The sequence below is a fragment of the Hylobates moloch genome, unplaced genomic scaffold, assembly GCF_009828535.3.
Source record: "Hylobates moloch isolate HMO894 unplaced genomic scaffold, HMol_V3 SCAFFOLD_27, whole genome shotgun sequence".
Taxonomy (NCBI): Eukaryota; Metazoa; Chordata; class Mammalia; order Primates; family Hylobatidae; genus Hylobates; species Hylobates moloch.
In genome coordinates this window covers 2,893,493-2,913,308 of record NW_026652302.1, presented here as the reverse complement: position 1 = coordinate 2,913,308, position 19,816 = coordinate 2,893,493, and the positions used below count along the sequence as shown (strand labels likewise).

At 39.3% G+C, this 19,816-nt stretch overlaps 1 protein-coding gene across 4 annotated transcripts in view; it reads left to right on the top strand.

Moving 5' to 3' along the window:
* LOC116463111 (metabotropic glutamate receptor 1-like) overlaps window positions 1–19,816 on the top strand; it is a 411,458-nt gene that overhangs the window by 310,188 nt on the left and 81,454 nt on the right. For all 4 annotated transcript variants that reach the window (XM_058434480.1, XM_032146072.2, XM_058434478.1 and 1 more), the window contains exon 4: window positions 16,574–16,820. In XM_058434480.1, the coding sequence (XP_058290463.1) occupies window positions 16,574–16,820 (247 nt within the window). The remainder of the gene's footprint in view (window positions 1–16,573; window positions 16,821–19,816) is intronic.

Below are 19,816 nucleotides of genomic sequence, written 5' to 3'. Positions count from 1 at the left end.
AAGAATGGACTAATACACCTCACAATCAGTTTGGATGTGGAGTGGGAGAGTTGGAAAGATTGTTAGTATCTTGAGCCTGAGCATTATGGTGTAGTAGAATCTAGGCCATCCATTCTTTCTTAAAGTGAGTTCTCAAGAAGCAGAGCCAGAGGCAGAGATTCCTTTGCTAACGATTTGTTGAGGCGTGCCATCAAGAGGAGAGGAAGTAGGCTAGGACTGGGGAGTAAGTTAAGTAATGTCTCAGCTGGAGAGAAGCTGCAATCTGATTCCAGGAAATCCTCTGAAACACAGATTGACTGAGAGTTAGCAAGGGGTCCAGCCTTTTGAACTCCACTGTCCGTCATTGGTTGAGTTCTGGCATGGGGCAAAGGATGGGGGAACAGAGTCTTCCTGATGAGGCATTTCCTGTTCATCTGAGAGCAATTCTGCACAGAAGATGGCAGCTGTGGGTTGATTTTAGTAACACCCCATCAACTGTGCTGTGAGTGTTCTAGTTGAAAAGGTGGTCTAGGCTGGTCACCAAAAGTATCGGCTACATCTCTGCACTCAACAAGAGTTACCTTTGCTCCTCGCCTTGACCTCCTGGATTTTCCCTTTCTCCAGTATTGGCAACTCTTCTGATTTGATGCCGAGACACAGTCCCACCTTGAACCCAGTTCCAGTACCCAACTCTGTATATTTTTGTGCCTGAGTCCCTGTCTTGGTAGCTTCTATGATACCACAACTAATTAAAAACTTGTTCTGAATAATGCTTTTCCTAAAGAGTGATGTCCTGCCCTGGGGCCTGCCATTGAAAGGTTGCCCACTCTGGGTACCCTCAGGTGCTGGTGTCTGCATGACTCTTCCTTTACTTCCTGTTTCCAAGGTCCCAACCTGGGTTTTCCCTTTCTTGCTGAACTTATTTGCCTGTCCCTCTTCCTGGTTTCAGGAAGGGCTTCCACACCGCAGAACTCCAAGGGCACCATTTTCATCGTGTTTTCTGTGGATGGTGATAGTGCCCTCTGGAGATGTGTGGTACAGCAGTCCAGGCAGTACTCCTTGGGCAAGTTTCTGCCTCAGGACTACACTTCTGCAGCAGAACCTGGCAGCCCACTTCCCAGACCCAGCCTCTTCCAGTCTCTCTCATGTCCCAGGTTCTGCCTGGTGATAATCCATATGAATTCAGGAATGCTGTTACTTCTTTGTGCCTGTTTCTTTGTAATACTTTTCCACTTTTAATTTTTTTAAAAATTGGAAAATCACAAGAGGCTATCAAATGCTTTTTCATATTTGGCCAACTAATAATAAAATTAAATGTTTCAGTCAAATCACTTGGGGGAGATATTCCTAAAATGTTCTTTGGACAGAGTAAACAAAGGAACTAAACTATATATGGAAAGTAAGGGATAGGGATATTAAGCCAGCTTCCTAGTCTCTGGGATTGCTGCCTGCACACGACTTGGCCTTCTCATGAAATTCAGGGTCTGTGTGCTGTGGCAGAAATTCAAAAAGTGCTGCTTCCAGCTTCTTCCCTGCCAGGAAATCTCTCTTCTAAAGATACAGCACAATGATGTACTTGGTGAATCAGACTCAAATTTTGTGTTTATTTACAGGAAATTAACAAAAGTGAAAAAATTATAACGACTTGAAAATACTATAATAAATGTTATCATTATAATTTTAAAATAATGAGGCCACAAACATGAATACACAATTCCCTCAAAAGAAAATGATTTACTTCTCCTAGTAACTAAAGAAAACAAAAAGCATAATTTTGCACTTGTCAAACTGGCATATATTTTACAAAATGATAGTATCTACTGCTGGTCAGGATGTGGTAAAATGGGCGCTCAGATATGCAGCTGATGGTAAAATACGTGGTATGATTTTTCCTGGAGGGCAATTTTCCAATATGGATCAAGACTCTAAAGAAACACCTTAATTGAACAATTTTACTGCAAATGATTGATACCAAGGAAATGATCATGTTATGCAATGTTAGAAATATTTGTGTGCAAAAAACAGGAAAAATGAAAACTTCCTATATTCCTAATTTCCAACAGGTCAAATATTAGATAAATGCTAATATATTTTTACCACGAATTATAATGGCTCCATTTTACTGGGCTATGTCAGGTATGCCATGAATTGGCTTTTTCAATGGTGACATAATCCAAGCTCAAAGGTTCCTAAGACTGGCATGGAAAAGACAGAGCAGGGTTGAAGTTACTTGCATCTAACAAGCCCAGCCCCAACAAGTCCTCTATGTGGCCTATCTTACCCTGTTTGAATTCTGAATTTGGTTTGGGGCCCAAGCCCCAGCTAATCAGAGAGTGTTAACATTGCTTTCTTTGCCTCCACAGTTCACACATCCTTCTCAGGGCCTCATGCGTGTCTATGGCTTGTATGGCTTGTAAGCCATAGACACAGTAGGACTCGTGAGCTTATGTATGTTTAAAATAGTCACTGTGGACTGAACACCATCTAGCAGATAAGGCCTTCAAAGAAATGATAGTCCACTGAGCCTGTCTATGCTAAAAGTCTATAGGGGCTCCCGTTGACTTCTTGCTTCGAATCTAAAGCCCTCTGATTTGTTAAAGTTCAATAAACATCTGTTACTATTCCCTGGCTTCCTGCAGTGGAATGTTATGGTAGTACAAGTTATAGAAGCCCAGAGTAGCTCTTTATTAACCAAGTTCATAAAGGCTTGGGTCTGCCCTGCCCCCTCCACACTCGTTATCTCCTCTCTGTTCGCATCACTATCAATACCAATGCTTCTTAGCGGCCCCTTCCTCCTTCTTCTCTTCTCTACTCTGTGTCTTATTCTTGCTTAATAGCCATCTTATGCCCAGCCTCCTCCATAAATCTTCCCTGGGATGCCACAGTGACTGCAGCCTTTCTTAAATCCTTGTCCTTATAGTTGGACCCACAAAGTTTGACTGTATTATATACAAACAGCACAGAGTTAGACATATGAAACATATGCCATGAACAGCTAAGTAGGCAATTTTCCAAATGGAAATGCAATCACTGTGGTATTAAATTCTTGTTCTCTTGAATAACTTCAAAGAATGAGTTGGCATTCTCATTTTAATTTTATTCTAAAAGCAAGTAAAAATTCCTATTATATCAGGTGCTGATATTTTCATCCCATCAAATAACTGAATGGACATGAGCATTCAACAATTCCTTTCTACCCAAACTCAATCCAGAACCTTAACATGGAATATAATTTTTGTTCTACGTTTAAGGGACTTGAAGAACATCTCATAGTTTCAGACTAAAATAATAATCTGAACTTTTCCCTTTCGTTTTTTCCATTTATACACAGCTTATTTTATTTCCACAGACATTAAGAGCTCTGAATTTGACTAATATACTAAGTAGACACCTCATTTATATTACAGCTTTTATTCAATAATCTTGAGTGATAGCTTATAGTCATCATATCAGGTTTTCTTTTGAATATTCTTAAATGTATTGTAGTCACCATCAATAATAATCACGCTTCAGTTAGATCATCATCCTATTGCTGAGTTGTCAGTCATTCACTATGAGAATAATTGAGATAATATGAAAGACAATTGTCTAAATAACTTATTACTGCATGAAAATAAGCAAAGTGTGCTGATATCACAGAGTCTACTCTGACAATACAAAGAAGGTTTTGCAAATTGGTGACAGGAATGGGGGAAGTGCTGTGCTGGATTTCTGGCAGCACGCTAGCCCTCAGCTATCCTTTCCCTTAACATCATAAGCTATGTTGGGCTTCTATAACTTGCACCACCATAACATTCCACTGCGGGAAGCCAGGGATCATGGAAACCCACTAAACTGCAACGTCCCTTGGCACATGAAACAGGCTTTTCCTCCTTAATGAACACAGTCTGAAAACAATCCACCAAGGAATTTTGTATGCTGTTTCAGTTTACATTAGCAGTTGCAGACATACCTGGTGACTATGACTCAGCAGTTGTTGAGGCAAAAGGAAATCATTTCTGCCTTCACTTTAGATTCTGTGAGCTTTCAGGGGGCACTACTGAAAAATCAATGCCAGGTATGTACTTAGAGAAGCTTCTGTTAATGGTTTTCCTGTTGACCTAACCCATACAAGAATCTGTCATATTTAATTAGTGTGGCAGTATCATACTGATCAATCTTTTCCCTGGCTTTTCTTTCTTAACTATTTCTGAGCATATACAGAATTAATACACCTATCTTGGTATTAGTGCCCATTTTTCAGCAAACTAGTCTCTGCAATGACTTTCTTGTCCCTTGTTGAAGGCCGTAGTAATCTCTGCTGTTGCATTTTTGTTTTTGTTTCTAGCTGTGTAAGAAATTAGTGCAGGGGCCATACCACCCTGAACGCTCCCGATCTCGTCTGATCTCAGAAGCTAGACGGGGTCAGGCGTGGTTAGTGCTTGGATGACAGAAATCAGAGCATGGGACCAAAGCCACGGCTTTTTTTTTGTTTGTTTTCTGTTTTTGTTTTTTTTGAGATGAAGTCTCACTCTATTGCCCAAGCTGGAGTGCAGTGGCATGATATCAGCTCACTGCAACCTCCACCTCCCGGGTTCAAGCGATTCTCCTGCCTCAGCCCCCCAAGCAGCTGGGACTACAGGCACACACCACTACACCCAGCTAATTTTTGTATATTTAGTAGGACGGGGTTTCACTATGTTAGCCAGGCTGGTCTTGAACTCCTGACCTCGTGATCTGCCTGCCTCAGCCTCCCAAAGTGCTGGGATTACAGGTGTGAGCCACCGCGCCCTGCCCCAAAGCCACATTTCTAACCTCACTCGCAGCTTAGCATGTCCTCTTATTGAGAAGGTTGCCTTTTTCTGTGTTCAGTTCAGCTGGAGGATGCTACAAAACAACAGGCCCCCAAATAGTAGGGTCCTCTGAATGCACACATTCTAGTATTTAACCCAAAGCAAGTGCAAACCCACATGCATGCACACACATGGTGAGAGAGTTCTGCTGTACTACCACTGCATTTTGTACCCAGAACCAGGACTGCCCTCAACTAACACAGGCTTTGGTGTAAATCTAGTACATCAGTCTAGACTTCTTCCTTTATGTTGAGTTAAAGTTATCCATTGCTCATTCCTTCAATCTAGCCTTGGTTATATATGACTAACTATGGTCTATTTTTCCTGTTTTCTTGGTTTTGGTTAGAAAAGCCAAGTGGTTAGCAGTATGTTAAGATTTCTGTCTCCTCCTTCTCTCTAGAATTGGCTCCTTGTTTATGCGGTTTTGAGAATCAAATACATACAGTGAGGCAGTAGAGGGACCACTCTTATTTCATCTAGATTCCAAGCTCTAGTTGAAGATGTTTTTCTTGTAATATTATAAAATAATATACTTTTGGCACAAAAATGAACATGGAATAAGTGTAGACAAATAAGCACCTGACCACATTTGTGTTTGTCTCATATATTCTCATCTCAAAATAACTAGAAACCATCAGGGAGAATCTTGATATGTTGCCCAATTAGTATTTTGGTAGGACTGAATCCCACGATGAAGACATCATCCAAAAAGGGAATAACACTTGACTTTCTAGAAAGCAAAGTTCCGCAAAGCACTAAGAAAGTTCCACAGTCAACAGAAATATTGGCCCAGAGATGCTAAACTCCATATGTTCCTCAATCACATTTCTGATGAATGTGATTTGGTAAGCTTGTGCAAGGTCACTTTGCAAAGACCTAACCCCAACAGTGCAGCCAGCCTTAACGAGAAGCCTTATAGGCATGGGCACTGCTTCTCTAAGATAATTCCTTGTGGCACCTTGCGGCCTCTTTAAAGTTTGTTATCATTATTTGGGCTCTAAACTAATATTAACAACCATGACTGTATGCCTGCCTCAAGGGCCACTCATTTAATTAGAGTCTTAAGTTAACCTTTTTTGTGTATTTACCCCTAGAAGAGAAAGTGCACTTGAAGCTTTTTAAGTGCATGAACAACGATTATGTTCAGAAGAAATGACCATGTAACAGTCTGGGAACTCAGACAAAACCTTAGGGAATCAGTTAATAGTTTATTGTGGCTGTGTTGGTCTGAGGGTTGTAGAATCTTTAATACTGACTTTTAGTGGTGAGCGTCTTTCCAAATTAGTTTTGCCTGTTGATTTTTAACCTTCTCTATGCAGTGATAAACAATGCATCTATATAAAGAGCTATGCAAAAATTCCGTCTCTACATTAACGTCATTCGTGTGAAATAAATCACGGCAACATTACATGTGATAAAATGTTGTGGAAGGTCTCTTTATAGATTATATATTGCCTGCAATCAGGGACAAATTTTATTTTGCACACACAAACATTTGTTAATATTGTGACAAATATCACATCTTCCCATTAGCTTGCTGAGTGTATTGTTACTCCTGGATAGTCACTAACCAAGAGACAGAAGTACCTCGTACTTAAGAGTGAGAGTTGCAGAGTCAGGCAGGCTGGGTGTTAATCTAGTGACCGCCACATCCACATCCAGCTGTGTGATCTTAGACAAGTTGTTTGACCCACTAGTCTTTAGATTGTTCATCAATACGTTGAGGTTGGTCCTATCACCTGTTTCATAAGTCCTTCTGAGATGAATAGAACGGCACACGTAAAGCACCTAACGGAGCTCCTATCACAGAGCAAACATTTAATTGCATTATCACTAATTTCCTGACACTGGGTCAGATGTTAGACTAGTTCTTGGACTTTTTTTTAAAACTAAAGTTTGCATTTTAGAATACTGTTGAAGAAAAGTTGCAAAGATAGCACAGAGTTCTTGTATATCCCACACCTAGCTTTCCCTATTATTAATATCTTATATTGCTACATAACATTTGTCATAGTTAATGAACCAACATTAATGCATTATTATTAACTAAACTCTATTTTTTTCAGATTTCATCTTTTTTTTTCCTTTTTCTGTCCCAGAATTCTATCCAGGATATCACATTTCATTTATTTTCCTTGTTTCCTTAGGCTTCCCTGGGCTGTGACAGTCCTCAGCCTTTCCTTGTTTTTGACATCTTTGACAGTTTGTAGAGGTACTGGTCAGGTATTTTGTAGAATGTCCCTAAGTTTGACTTTGGCTAACTTATTTCTCATAGCTCAGTTGGGATTAGGGAGAGGAAGGCCAAAAGATAAAGTGACATTCTCAAGTATATATGATCAATTTATCAGTGATGATATTAACATTGATCACTCGGCTAAGGTCATGTTTACCGGACTTACCATAAACTTACTTTTTATGGCTTTTTAAAAAAAATGCTATGCTCTTTGAAAGCTACTCACTCAGTGTATGACACACTTAAAGAATGGGGAGTTATGTTTCACCTTGTTGAGAACAGAGTATCTACATAAATTATTTGAAATTCTCCTGTATAGATTTGTCTCTTCTCTCTCATTTGTTTTTCACTTAATCATTTATTTATATCAGCATGGGTATTTATTTTGTGCCCTGGATTATAATCCACTATCATCCTTTTTATTTTGTTACTCAATTTTTTCTGTCTCTGATGGTTGGAAGTCTATTGTTATTGTTGTTGTTTTTATTTATTGTTATTATTATTATTATTATTATTATTATTATTTTGAGATGGAGTCTTTCTCTGTTGCCCAGGCTGGAATGCAGTGGCACAATCTCTGCTCACTGCATCCTCTGCCTGCCTCCCGGATTCAAGCAATTTCTGTAATTTTAGTAGAGACAGAGTTTCACCATGTTGGCCAGACCGGTCTCAAACTCCTGACCTCAAGTGATCTGCCCACCTCAGCCTCCCAAAGTGCTGGAATTACAGGTGTGAGCCACCACGCCCGGCCTCCATTGTTTTGTTTTTTGAGCACTTCTTTACTTTCTGGCACTACAAAGTGCTGTAGGCTCATCTTGTATATTTCCTTCACCTGCACTACACATGATTTTTTTTCTCCGAAAAGTCCTGATCCGTTTTATTGACGAATTGTATTAGAAACCAAGATCTGGGCATTGGGTGTGCTTACTGCTATAGGAGTGTTGTTGATTCAGTGAAAATAACTAGGTATATATGTATGCCAGACCACATGTAAACATGTATCTGTAATCATTTCTGTATAAGTTTATCAGTTTATGTACCAAACTAAATTTAAATTCATGCTGATGTTTCCAACAACCCTTTCCTTGTACCACATGGTTTATTCTAGCTTTCTCCTTTTGCTTGTTTGTAACCTCCCAACCCAACAATGATAAAATGCTGGCTTCTACTACCTGCTATTCATTTATTTGTTCAGTCTTGGTATACGTATGTGTAGCTATTTGAAAATTATTAACACATACCCCACGAGAGACAACTTTACTATCTATAGTGCAGTGCTTATATTTCATTCCTGAGTGTCATTTTAATAGATTTTGCTCAGACTGTGACCTCTCAAGGTGATCCTTCTTATTGTAGAATCTGTATTTGTCCTTCTTGTTTCTGTAAATATGCCCTTTACAACCTGAGCAGAGTGGCTGATATATCCAGATAGATTTGCATGAAGTCTGGACCCTGCATTTGTTTTATCAACAGATGTTACTAAGACCTCCTTGCCTGTGTGCTCTTGACAACATTAATCTTCCTAAATTCTGGGATAGATACTGATTAAACTTTCACTAGCCATTAGTTTTTATTAGGCCCTCGGGAATTCTAAATTTGACTTTTTGAAGAGATGCTATTGGGAGACACCACATAAAAGGCAACATTAAAGAAATCTTCACAATTACAACACTGGGACAGAGTGTCATTATTTAACTGGGCTGATAAGTCTACATAAAGTACCAACTAACAGAAGAAATGAACTTTAAACAAAAATCCACAGTATATCTTTTTCTTTTTTCTTTTCTTTTCTTTTTTTTTTTTTTTTTTGAGACGGAGTTTCACTCTTGTTGCCCAGGCTCGAGTGCAATGGCATGATCTCGGCTCACTGCAGCCTCCACGTCCCAGGTTCAAGCGATTCTCCTGCCTCAGCCTCCCTAGTAGCTGGGATTACAGGCATGCCCAAATATGCTTGACAAATTTTGTATTTTTATTAGAGACAGAGTTTCTCCTTGTTGGTCAGGCTGGTCTCAAACTCTTGACCTCAGGTGATCCACCCGCCTCGGCCTCCCAAAGTACTGGGATTACAGGCATAAGCCACCAAGCCCAGCCAAAATCCACAGTATATCTTATTCCCATGTGTTGCTGATATGGTAGTAAACCTTATGGCCTATGTTTAAATCACAAAGTCTGTTCAGAACATGGCAGGCTTCTGTTCCTTGCTTCCATTTCATCTACTTGGCATATTAATCCTAGGAAAACAGCTGAAGGATACTCTTTAATATGTCCTAAAATAGACTTTTTAAGTGCAATATTTTGTCAAGTTATAGATATTTTGTTGCATTCATCAGGAGTCAGTCATAAAAGTGGATTTACAATGTTAATGCCATATAACATTTATGGTTTTGTTTTGTAATAAGCAAGACCTTATATTGGTTACCAGAAGATGTTATGTTAGATCCTAATAAAACAGGTCAGAAATAAGTAGAGCTTTTACAATAGCTCTTGTATTTCACTCTGTATTTTCCCTTTGTGTTATTGGCTCAGCCTAAATCACTGCAGCATGAAAATAGAGATACTCAGAAAGGACATACCATTGCTTGGGATTCGAAGAGGACCATAATAGCATAAACTTTGAAGCTTTCTTACATATCTAAAGGAAAGCATCCTTCCTATCGCCCATAAATAAATAGAGGTGGTGCTATGAGCATAGATCTGCCTTCTTAGAGTGTGGGAGAGGCCAAGAGGAATAGGCTTGGCAAGGATTCTGACCCAGCAGGTTGTTGAGTAAGGAATTGGTTCTGATGGATTCTTACAACAGTCTAACTTCCCACACTGGCTAAAGCAGTCAGCTCTCTGTAGCATACTCTGTCTCTATGATTGCTTGCCAAATGCCTACTGCAGACCTGCAAAGATTAGTTACTTCAGGGGGAGTGGTTTATTACTCCACAACACTGTTTTGAGCCAGGTCAATAATAACAACAAAGGCACACAGCAAGCAGCCCTTGTTTTCTCTCTTAAAGAAACAAAGAGCCCCACAATTCAACTGTTACTGACTGATCCTCGGCATCACTTTAACACCCTTGTGATTGCCCTTATTTGTTTTCCAGATACACCATAATTTTTTGAAATATGAATCAGCTAAATGCAGTTGTATTTTCAGAGAATCAAGATCTACCATACATTATTGTCAATTTGCAAAGAGCCTGCTGTTTATGTGTCACGCACATGAGAAATTTCTGTTTTAACAATAGATTGGAATGATGCATTTAGAAAAGTGTCAGTATAGTTTGCACATGTAAAGCCCAGGTGGGGTTAAGCAATAGAAATTCAACTAATAATAATAGTGATAATAACATGTGCTTGATTAAATGATCTTTTCTTTCTTCTATCCTACATAGGAGTTAATTTACATTTTAATAAACTGAATAGAAAATAATGGATTTGTTATATTTTTCTATGATGTGAGCAGAGATAACCCTTTAGGGAAAGAGTAAAATATAGTGTCAGAGGAAACAATTCCCAGGTCCTAGACTTGGGCACAGGCAAGGCTAGACAGTTCTGAATCTTATCTCAAATTCTCCCTGGAAGAGCATAAAGAAACTTTAGCAGCCAGGCCTCCAAGCAAAATTGAGGGCACTTTGTCCCTTTGAGGTCATTATTTAAAAAATGACCTGATTAATCTTCCTTCAATAAATCTAAGACTCAGGCAATTTAAAGGAATATGAATTTCATTTTCTTTTCTCAATATGTTAACAATATAAAATAATTACAGCCCTTTCTATTTTGATCTGAATTGAGATTGTATCAAATTAGGTATTGAATATATAATTCTGTCAGGCAAAAATAAGCAGTGGAGAGCTACAAATGTCGAGAAATCAGAAGAATATTTTCTCCAGGGGGAGTCACGTTTACCGTTGTTTCCCCGAATGCTTCCTTGCTTTATGAGGAGATAGAATAATGTGGTGTTTGTTCTTTTAATTTGAAGTTAATGCCAAGAATTTAGATTTGAAAAGGTACCACTGGACCTACATGCATAGTGATGGGGTTGCATTAATGAAATCAAACAGGCATCAACAAAGGTACTTTATTGGAGCTAAACATTCTTTCAATATTTTTTAATCTGAACATTCAAAATGGCACAATATTACTAGCAACTCAGAACAAACAAAATTAAGCTAATAATTTTTGCTAACAAATGTCCTGTTGTCTGTAATGGGACTGCTCTACTAGTTGGGTAGGGCTGCTGCGTGCATGCAGAGTGCTGCCTAATAGGGAGTGCCTGCGTATGAATTCCTCATCTGTCCTTGCTAACTCTGTGACCTTGAACTTAGGACTCCTGATTTTAGTGGGCCAGCCTATGTATTTCCTTCTGAAATTTAGATCCGAATAAGAAGTAGACCTAGGAATATACTTGTGAGTGCACATAGAACATTCAAACGAATTTATAAAAAATTAGAATTAATACATACATTTAGCAAGCTTGCAGGATACAAAGTTAGTATGCAAATATCAACAGTATCCCTGTATACTAGCAACAAACAATTAAAAAATAAAAATATGCCAATTGTAGTAGCATCAGAAAAATCAAACACATAGATTCTGCACACTGAAAGATAAAAAAATTGCTGGGATCAATTAAGAAAACTAAATAAATGAACACTTTCTTCTAGAAATGCTCCATACCATGACCTGGGTAGCAGTTACATGAATGTGTACATATGTAAAAAGTTTTTGACCTATAAAGATTTCTGCACTTTACTATATGTGATTTATACTTCAATGAAAAACAAAACTAACTGATAAACAAAAGACACACTGGATCGGGAACCTGGTTTTGATATGTGCCCACCATGGAGAGCCTGTGTGCTGCTGCACTCAGGTAGCAGTTTACAGTCCTTCTTGAGCTTTCACAATAAGAACACGATTACTATTTAGAACCAAGGCAGCTATTTTCATAACCCACTGTGAAGCAGTTAGGCATGTATTCTTTTGAAAGTAAATAAACACAGTCAACTACAATTATTTGGTTCCATTTAGCATATTACAAAAAGTAATGGTTTAATGATATCCTAGTGGTCCCAAATAGTTAAAGTACCACAGAAAATGATTCATAAAATCTCTTCTCGCTAATAACTCTGAGACAAGTGTTACGAAAAGGCACTAAACCCCAGGAAACCAAAGTGTTTTCACCTTCCCACCAAGTGACAATGTTATTAGTTTATAATCCTCTATTCACTAGCCATGAAAATATAGGAGCATTAGAGGACAGGGCAGCCTATAATAGATTTTGTTTGCTCAATTATAGATCCTTACAACATTATCTGGACAGTTGCTGTGGTAAAGGAAATGGCCCTGTAAAAGCCACATGACTTTCCAACTTTGTGTCACATGTCCCTACATGCTAGTTTATTAGACTTGGGGCCAGCAGGGCTGAGACTGAGGTAGTAGCTGAAGAGAGTTCTTCCTGACAGTAGGACCCCCCTGGGTGAACAGAGCCAGGGGACTGGCAGAGTAAGAGAGCATAGGTACTCACTTCAGATGGACACAAACACACAAACTCTGTGTCTGTTTTGGAAAGAGGTGTGAGCTATTACGTTGCAAATATTCCCCGGAAGCATGTATCTAGCCTCCCGGCTCTCTATATGACACTGACAGAATGGGCTTCTTTGTCATCATTTGCTGTTGGTAGATTGGGTGCCAGTACTTGTAGTCAGAGAGACAGCTGTGCACATCTGGAATGATCCCAGAGAGAAGTCCTAAACCAGGCTTGACAATGGTGCCAGGGCACTGAAGGATGACCTGTCCTCTGTCACCAGAAAAGCGTCTCCTCTGTAGATTTCTATACCTGCCCCTGCATTGCCACTAAGTGTGACAGGAAGAACAAGGAGTGAGGAGGCATTTGGATCTGGGTTATACCACATGCTTTCCTCACCTGTAAAACAGTGAGACTAATGTTTAGTTGGCAGGATTATGGTAAGCATTATAGCTCATTTCTTAATTATTGTATATAACAAACACTCAAGAACTGGTAGCTATTATTATTATTATTATTATTATTGTTATTATTATTATTGAGAGGGAGTCTCATTCTGTAGCCCAGGCTGGAATGCAGTGGCGCGATCTGGGCTCACTACAAGCTCGTCTCCCGGGTTCACGCCATTCTCCTGCCTCAGCCTCTCCGAGTAGCTGGGACTACAGGCGCCCGCCACCACGCCCGGCTTTTTTTTTTTTTTTTTTTTTTTTGGATTTTTAGTAGAGACAGGGTTTCGCTGTGTTTGTCAGGATGGTCTCGATCTCCTGACCTCATGATCCGCCTGCCTTGGCCTCCCAAAGTGCTGGGATTACAGGCGTGAGCCACTGCGCCCGGCCTTATTAGTATTATTGTAGATATGAAGCTATTGCCTTTACTTTAAATGCTCTTTCCCAGATATTTGCCTGATTCACTCCCTATTCTTCTTCAATTATTCACTCAATGCTCCTCTTTTTAGTGAGGTCTACTCTAACCAATCGACATGATACTGTCTCAATATACCCACTTTTTCTTTCCCGTTCTCTTGTATTTTTTTCTATAACACTGATTTGATCATAATTATTACATAATTTTCTTAGTTGTGTTAATTTTTAGAAATTTTCTATAGACTTTTACAATAATTTAAGTCCTGTGACATCAGGTAATCAGGTATTCTTGTATGTTTTGTCTACATAATACCCCATTGAGGCCAGGCGCGGTGGCTCACGCTTGTAATCCCAGCACTTTGGGAGGCCGAGGCGGGCGGATCACGAGGTCAGGAGATCGAGACCACGGTGAAACCCTGTCTCTACTAAAAAATACAAAAAATTAGCCGGGCGTGGTGGCAGGCGCCTGTAGTCCCAGCTACTCGAAGAGGCTGAGGCAGGAGAATGGCGTGAACCCGGGAGGCGGAGCTTGCAGTGAGCCGAGATTGCGCCACTGCACTCCAGCCTGGGTGACAGAGCAAGACTTCGTCACAAAAAAAAAATGCCCCATTGAAAAAAGCAGTGCCAGATGTATCATAGGTATGAATAAATGTTTGTCAAATCTTTAAAAAATTACATAACTGTGAAATTAGTTAAAAAATAATGACATTCTACTGACTATGGTTTGTATATACATATGTATACATCTATGTACATATGTTTACGTGTGTCTATACATACATATTTGTACGTTAATCTTACCCATAATAACCTCAGAAGATAAGACACAGTTAGAAGGCACCTGACTTAAGAGAGATGATATAATTTGCCTGGTTAGCCTTGTTTACACCTGTGTTCTCAAAATAATTGTTGCTAACACTAACTTTCTCTCTAAAAAACAACCCAAATCATAAGTTATATGATCACCCTAAATGAGGATCAAAAGGAAAACATTGATCTCACAGATATCCAAGAACAGTTCCTGTCTCAGTGCTGATGAACGAAGTATCCACTAGACAGCCACTGGCACTGGCTTAAGAAGTTTGTACTGGGGGCACCAATGTAATTTTTTATCTATGTAAAATAAGTCTTAAATAGTAGTTACAAAAACAAGAAGAGCAAACTCAGTGTCCATAAGGCTTGTCCCTAACAGATAATTTTTCATTTGGTAAATAACTTTGTGTGTTTATTCTGATATTTTTCTACAGTTTGATCCTGGTGTTGGCTGTAATGACTGCCACTTTGGGTGATGGTTTTAGTATTGACAGGACACTTTAAGGGGCTGCTGTCTTAAAGGTTATTTTGCCACTCGATTTTTGTCTTTTTTTTCTTTAACTCTTGGTAATTTCTATGATTCTAGTAGCTTTAATATTTAGCATTTGGGGTTCTAGGCGAGCCTATAAGGGCTTGTTTAAGAGTTATCTGGCAGATGGCACAAATTTACCTCTTTTCTGGTCCCAGTAAGTTGGAGAGGGAGAGAAAGAAAACCAACAGTAAGGGCCATGGGTTCTGGCTGACAGACATAAGCTACTCTGTTTAAATGAATCTGCAATTTTTGGAAGGAGGATCTTTGCTTTCTTTCTTATGTAACTTTCTATACTTATTTTGTGTGGTTTGATTTTAAAATGCCCTTCCTCTCTATCTTACTCCTCATTTCCTCTTGGAAAATTTCCTTTCAATCAAGAAAATATTGCTTTAGCAAATTACACTTTTAACAATGTCCTATCTTGCAAAGCTGGAAAATGGATTAAAATCTAATCTTCTTCCCCTTTAACCTAGCCTGGGTATTTTATATATCACTCTCAGGGTAGATGTAAGTATACCTTTTTCAAACTTTTGACTACATCTAAATAGATAGGCCTTTAAATAGAACTCTTTAAAAATGTCCATTTTCATCCCAAATTCGATATCAAAGTCAAAACTCTTTAGAGTTTCTTCTGAAGACTCAAACTGTCTAACTTCCTAAATATTCCTCTGCTAGTCTTAGCCTGGGAACCTTAGTGTCCAGTGACCTATTTAGGTTGGAACAAAGAGGGCAGCTGGCAGGGAGTGTGAGGAGCCCCATGTTGTTCTCAACCCCATGTGCAGCTAAATTGCTGACTTTCCCACCTTCTAGTACTTCAAGCACACATCACATCGACCCCCCACTATCCGTCAAATGAGGGAGGAAAAGCTCACTGCAGAGAGAAGCAAATTTCAGGAACCAACTAAAGTCTCTGAATTATGCCAGTGATGTTTCCAAAATATATATTTTGTTTTGCATACCTCTTACCTTTATTTCAACAAACCCAGTTGGTCCCAAAATTTCTCATCCATATCTAAGTCCTGAAGTCTAGACTTCCAATATGGAGCTTATATCTAACACAATACCATTCTTGCGAACCTGCTTGGCAGTTAGGGAGTTTTTGATCACCTGTGACATAGGTAGAAGTGATTGTGGGGTTTTTGAAATTCACAGGTAAAATCTAAAGGTTAAAATTAATGTGTAGTGTGACTCTTCGGTGAAGAAACATTTTACCTGACTTTCCAATAACTAGCAAATCTGATTTAAATATTTCTGCCCCTTCAACCATATATAAGAAGAGATTCATACTGACCAGTTCTAACTCTGGATTTTTGTGGCCTTAGAAATGAAAAAAAAAATAATGGAATCACCAAAAGAAAATACCATGGTTTAGAGAATGCATAAACTGAATTCCTGTAGACAGTGGATTGTCATAAAGGAATCAAAAAATGTTTTTCCAGTACCATGATATAGGAAGATTTTTAATATAAGTTCCTGTGAACAAAGAAGGAGTAAGAGTTATTCCCATTACTCCTTCAGGATTTCTTTACAATATTCGAAAGTCCTTTATTTTCACCTCTATGAAGTTTGTTTTATATCTCATAAAACCATTATTGAATAGAGAGAATAAAACTGAATAAACCATTTGCAGGTGGAATCCACCAGAACTAGCCACAAGTACAAAGCTTGCACAGGCGGGCATGGCTTCTGCCAGTGTCATTGCTCATTCCCTTCCTCTGAGAACCCCCAAAAGCATTTGAGAATTAAACCTGGGAGCCTAGTCTTTATTATTGTGACCTTGGTAGTGATCTATTTTTATTGTTACAGGCAATGAAAGCTTAGAAGAAAACTATGTCCAGGACAGTAAGATGGGGTTTGTCATCAATGCCATCTATGCCATGGCACACGGGCTACAGAACATGCACCATGCCCTCTGCCCTGGCCACGTAGGCCTCTGCGATGCCATGAAGCCCATCGATGGCAGCAAGCTCCTGGACTTCCTCATCAAGTCCTCATTCATCGGCGTATCTGGAGAGGAGGTGTGGTTTGATGAGAAAGGAGATGCTCCTGGAAGGTAATCTTTTCAGTAATCAATCTAAGTAACCTTGTGAGCCTTCCTGTGCCAGACAGATGGCAACTGTGGCTTCATCTGGTTCCATGGTTTCTGGGTGTCATGAGGATAGATATAACTAGGTAGCAAAAGGTCCAGGGATAATATCAGATGAAATTACCAAATACCACACCACTTTTTAAAACATTAAAATACTTCTTTTTCAACACCCAATACCCAGTATTCTACCAGTGCCACCCCCTTACTTAGCTATCACTTGACCCTTTTTCCAGAATGCTTGGGACCTTCCTGCAAGCCCAGGAACCTAAAGAAATTACACTTGGCCAGCAGAAACCTCTCAGACCTGCCAGCACCAGGCCAGCATCTTTCTGATTGATTGACTATATACCATTCTGGTTATGAAATATTTTGAATATTACACCTGGTTAAAGAGCTCAATATGCAAAGAGAACTAAGTCCTGCATATGTGTCCCTTCTCCTCAGGCTAACTTATGTTTGTGCTAACATATCTCTTGGAGCAAGAAAGGAAACAACTTTGTTTTGGGGATTGAGTCCCTATGGCTTATTAATCAAACAAAAAGCAGATGAAAAGTAAACCAGGGTAGATACATAAAATCCTCTCCAAGCCATTTTACATACAGTCTGCTCTGCAATACTTGCTTTGATACTACCAGTTAGCTCAAGCATAATTGGTACGTAGGAAATTTTGTTAGTATCAAGAATAGTTGTGTTCATTCATACACAGTTTCTTAGGAAAGGCATAATCAGAATGGCAGAAGAATTAACACCTTCAGGAGGACGGAAAAAGGCCCTCAGCTTGGCTACCACTCAGCAAGCCCAGGGTCTTATAGGCCCTGTCACCTGTCAGTCTACGATGTCCCAGACTTAGAGCTTTTTAGAAAAGCATATGCTGTGTTCAAGTGGAACATCAAATCATTTAATCTTCATTGCTGTAGGTGGATCATTGTCTTTTTTTTACAGATAATAAAACTGGGTATCAGAGAAACTAAGGAACTCACCTAATGTCCACAGATTGCAAGCGGTGGAGGCAAGTGCTCTTACTCTGGGGCTTCTAATCTTTTGCAACATCACACTGCCTTTTAGCAGATCCTAAAATTAGGCAACGTGGCTGGCAATCTTCTTTTTGGTTTTTGAGAAAGAGTCTCACTCTGTTGCCCAGGCTGGAGTGCAGTGGCACAATCTCGGCTCACGCAATTTTTGCCCCCCAGGTTCAAGTGATTCCCCTGCCTCAGCCTCCCAAGTAGCTGGGACTACAGGTGTGCACCACCACGCCTGGTTAATTTTTTTGTATTTTTAGTAGAGATGGGGTTTCACTGTGTTGGCCAGGCTGATCTTGAACTTCTGACCTCAAGTGATCCACCCACCTTGGCCTCCCAACGTGCTGGGATTACAGGCGTGAGCCACTTTGCCCGGCCTGGCAACCTTCTTAATGTCATTTCAGAAGTACTGTAAGGGACTCTTTGGCCCTAAGTAAGTCTCCATGTATCTCTTTATGTCAGCTTGAAGTCCTGCACTTAGTGAGCACCTTGTGAGAGCTAACTGGATTCTCCCTGTTAAAATTTGACAGCTCTAGGAAGGATAAATGATATCAGTCACTGTCAGCAATTAAAATGATCAATTTATCAGATTTCTTCCAAGCTGCTAGTTAGATGGGAGCAGGTTTTGACTGGAATGCAAGTGAGGTAGATGGAATGATTCAGGAACTGGGCATGTGAAAAGCTTTGAGGAAATGGTACCAGGAGCAACAAGTGAGTCTGAGGTTCAGAACATTGACTACCTGCCTCTGTAAACTCTCTTTCATCCTGTGTCCCACTGGACCCTAGGCTCAATAAGGGGTCAGAATTAGAATGTAAACCTTCCTTCATGATTCCCAAAGATAACATACAATGTGCCTAGCACAAGGCCAGAGGCATTTTTGACACTTCATATATTCAAGTTTACTCCTCTTCTCTCTCTTTACAAGTTATCTAAAATATAGGTGCATAATTTTAGCTTGTTTCTTCTCTATCTTTAATTAAATATTCAAATGTTACTTAAGCTTTCCCCTGGGTCTCTTCTTAGGGATCATATCCTTCTGCTTGCAATTGGTTGGCATAATCCATTTTCAATTTCTGTTTCGAAAATCTCCCTGTACTCCCTCCTCCTGTCATACCATCGTTCATGCTTTTGGTCCCTCTTGTAATTATTTCAGTTAATCATCACACAATGTAAACTGAATGCATTGAGAAGATGTTGTAAATATGTAATTTATAGCATAAAAAATTCCAGAATAAAAACCAACATGCCTAGAAGGAACCCTGGGGTCAAAGGAAAAGGGCAGTGTTCAGTAATACACACAGTATGAGGAAAGCTTTTTAAAATGAAGTCAGTATTTTTCCCTGGATATTTTTCAATAGTTTTTTTTCCCCAGCTTTTGGGTCTTTTTAAAAAATGTGTTTTATACCAAAATATTGTGAATTTTTTTTTGTTTCTAAATGCTAATGAAGTGTGAACTGATTTCTCTTATGAAAAAGCAAATGAGGAAGCTAAAATAAAAGTCTTTGGAAACTGATTTAAAGGAAAAATACATTCTAGAGCCAGCATTGCAGCAAAGCCTTCTTTGTGAGTATGTGAGAAGCTGTAATAATGTAATCTGAAATAAAACACAAAAATTCCTGGAAATGAAAATGGAAATTACTCACATCAAGCACTCACAACAGCACAACAGTTTCTATAGCTCTAATGAATCTAAAATGGAAAGATATCAGAGGTGTAGATTAGTGTCATTGATCAACAGGATGAGTGTGAGCCATCAGCTCACGGTTAATTCTCACTTGGATATCACTCAGAAAGATACTCTGAAGAACTTTCTGGTATGTCTAGCAACTGGGGGATAATAACTCTCTATTAGTCAAAAGTCAACACAGCAAAGAGATGAATAATGTGCTCTGGGTGTACCATTCTCTCTTCTCATTCTAAGCTCGTTTTGTTTACCTGGC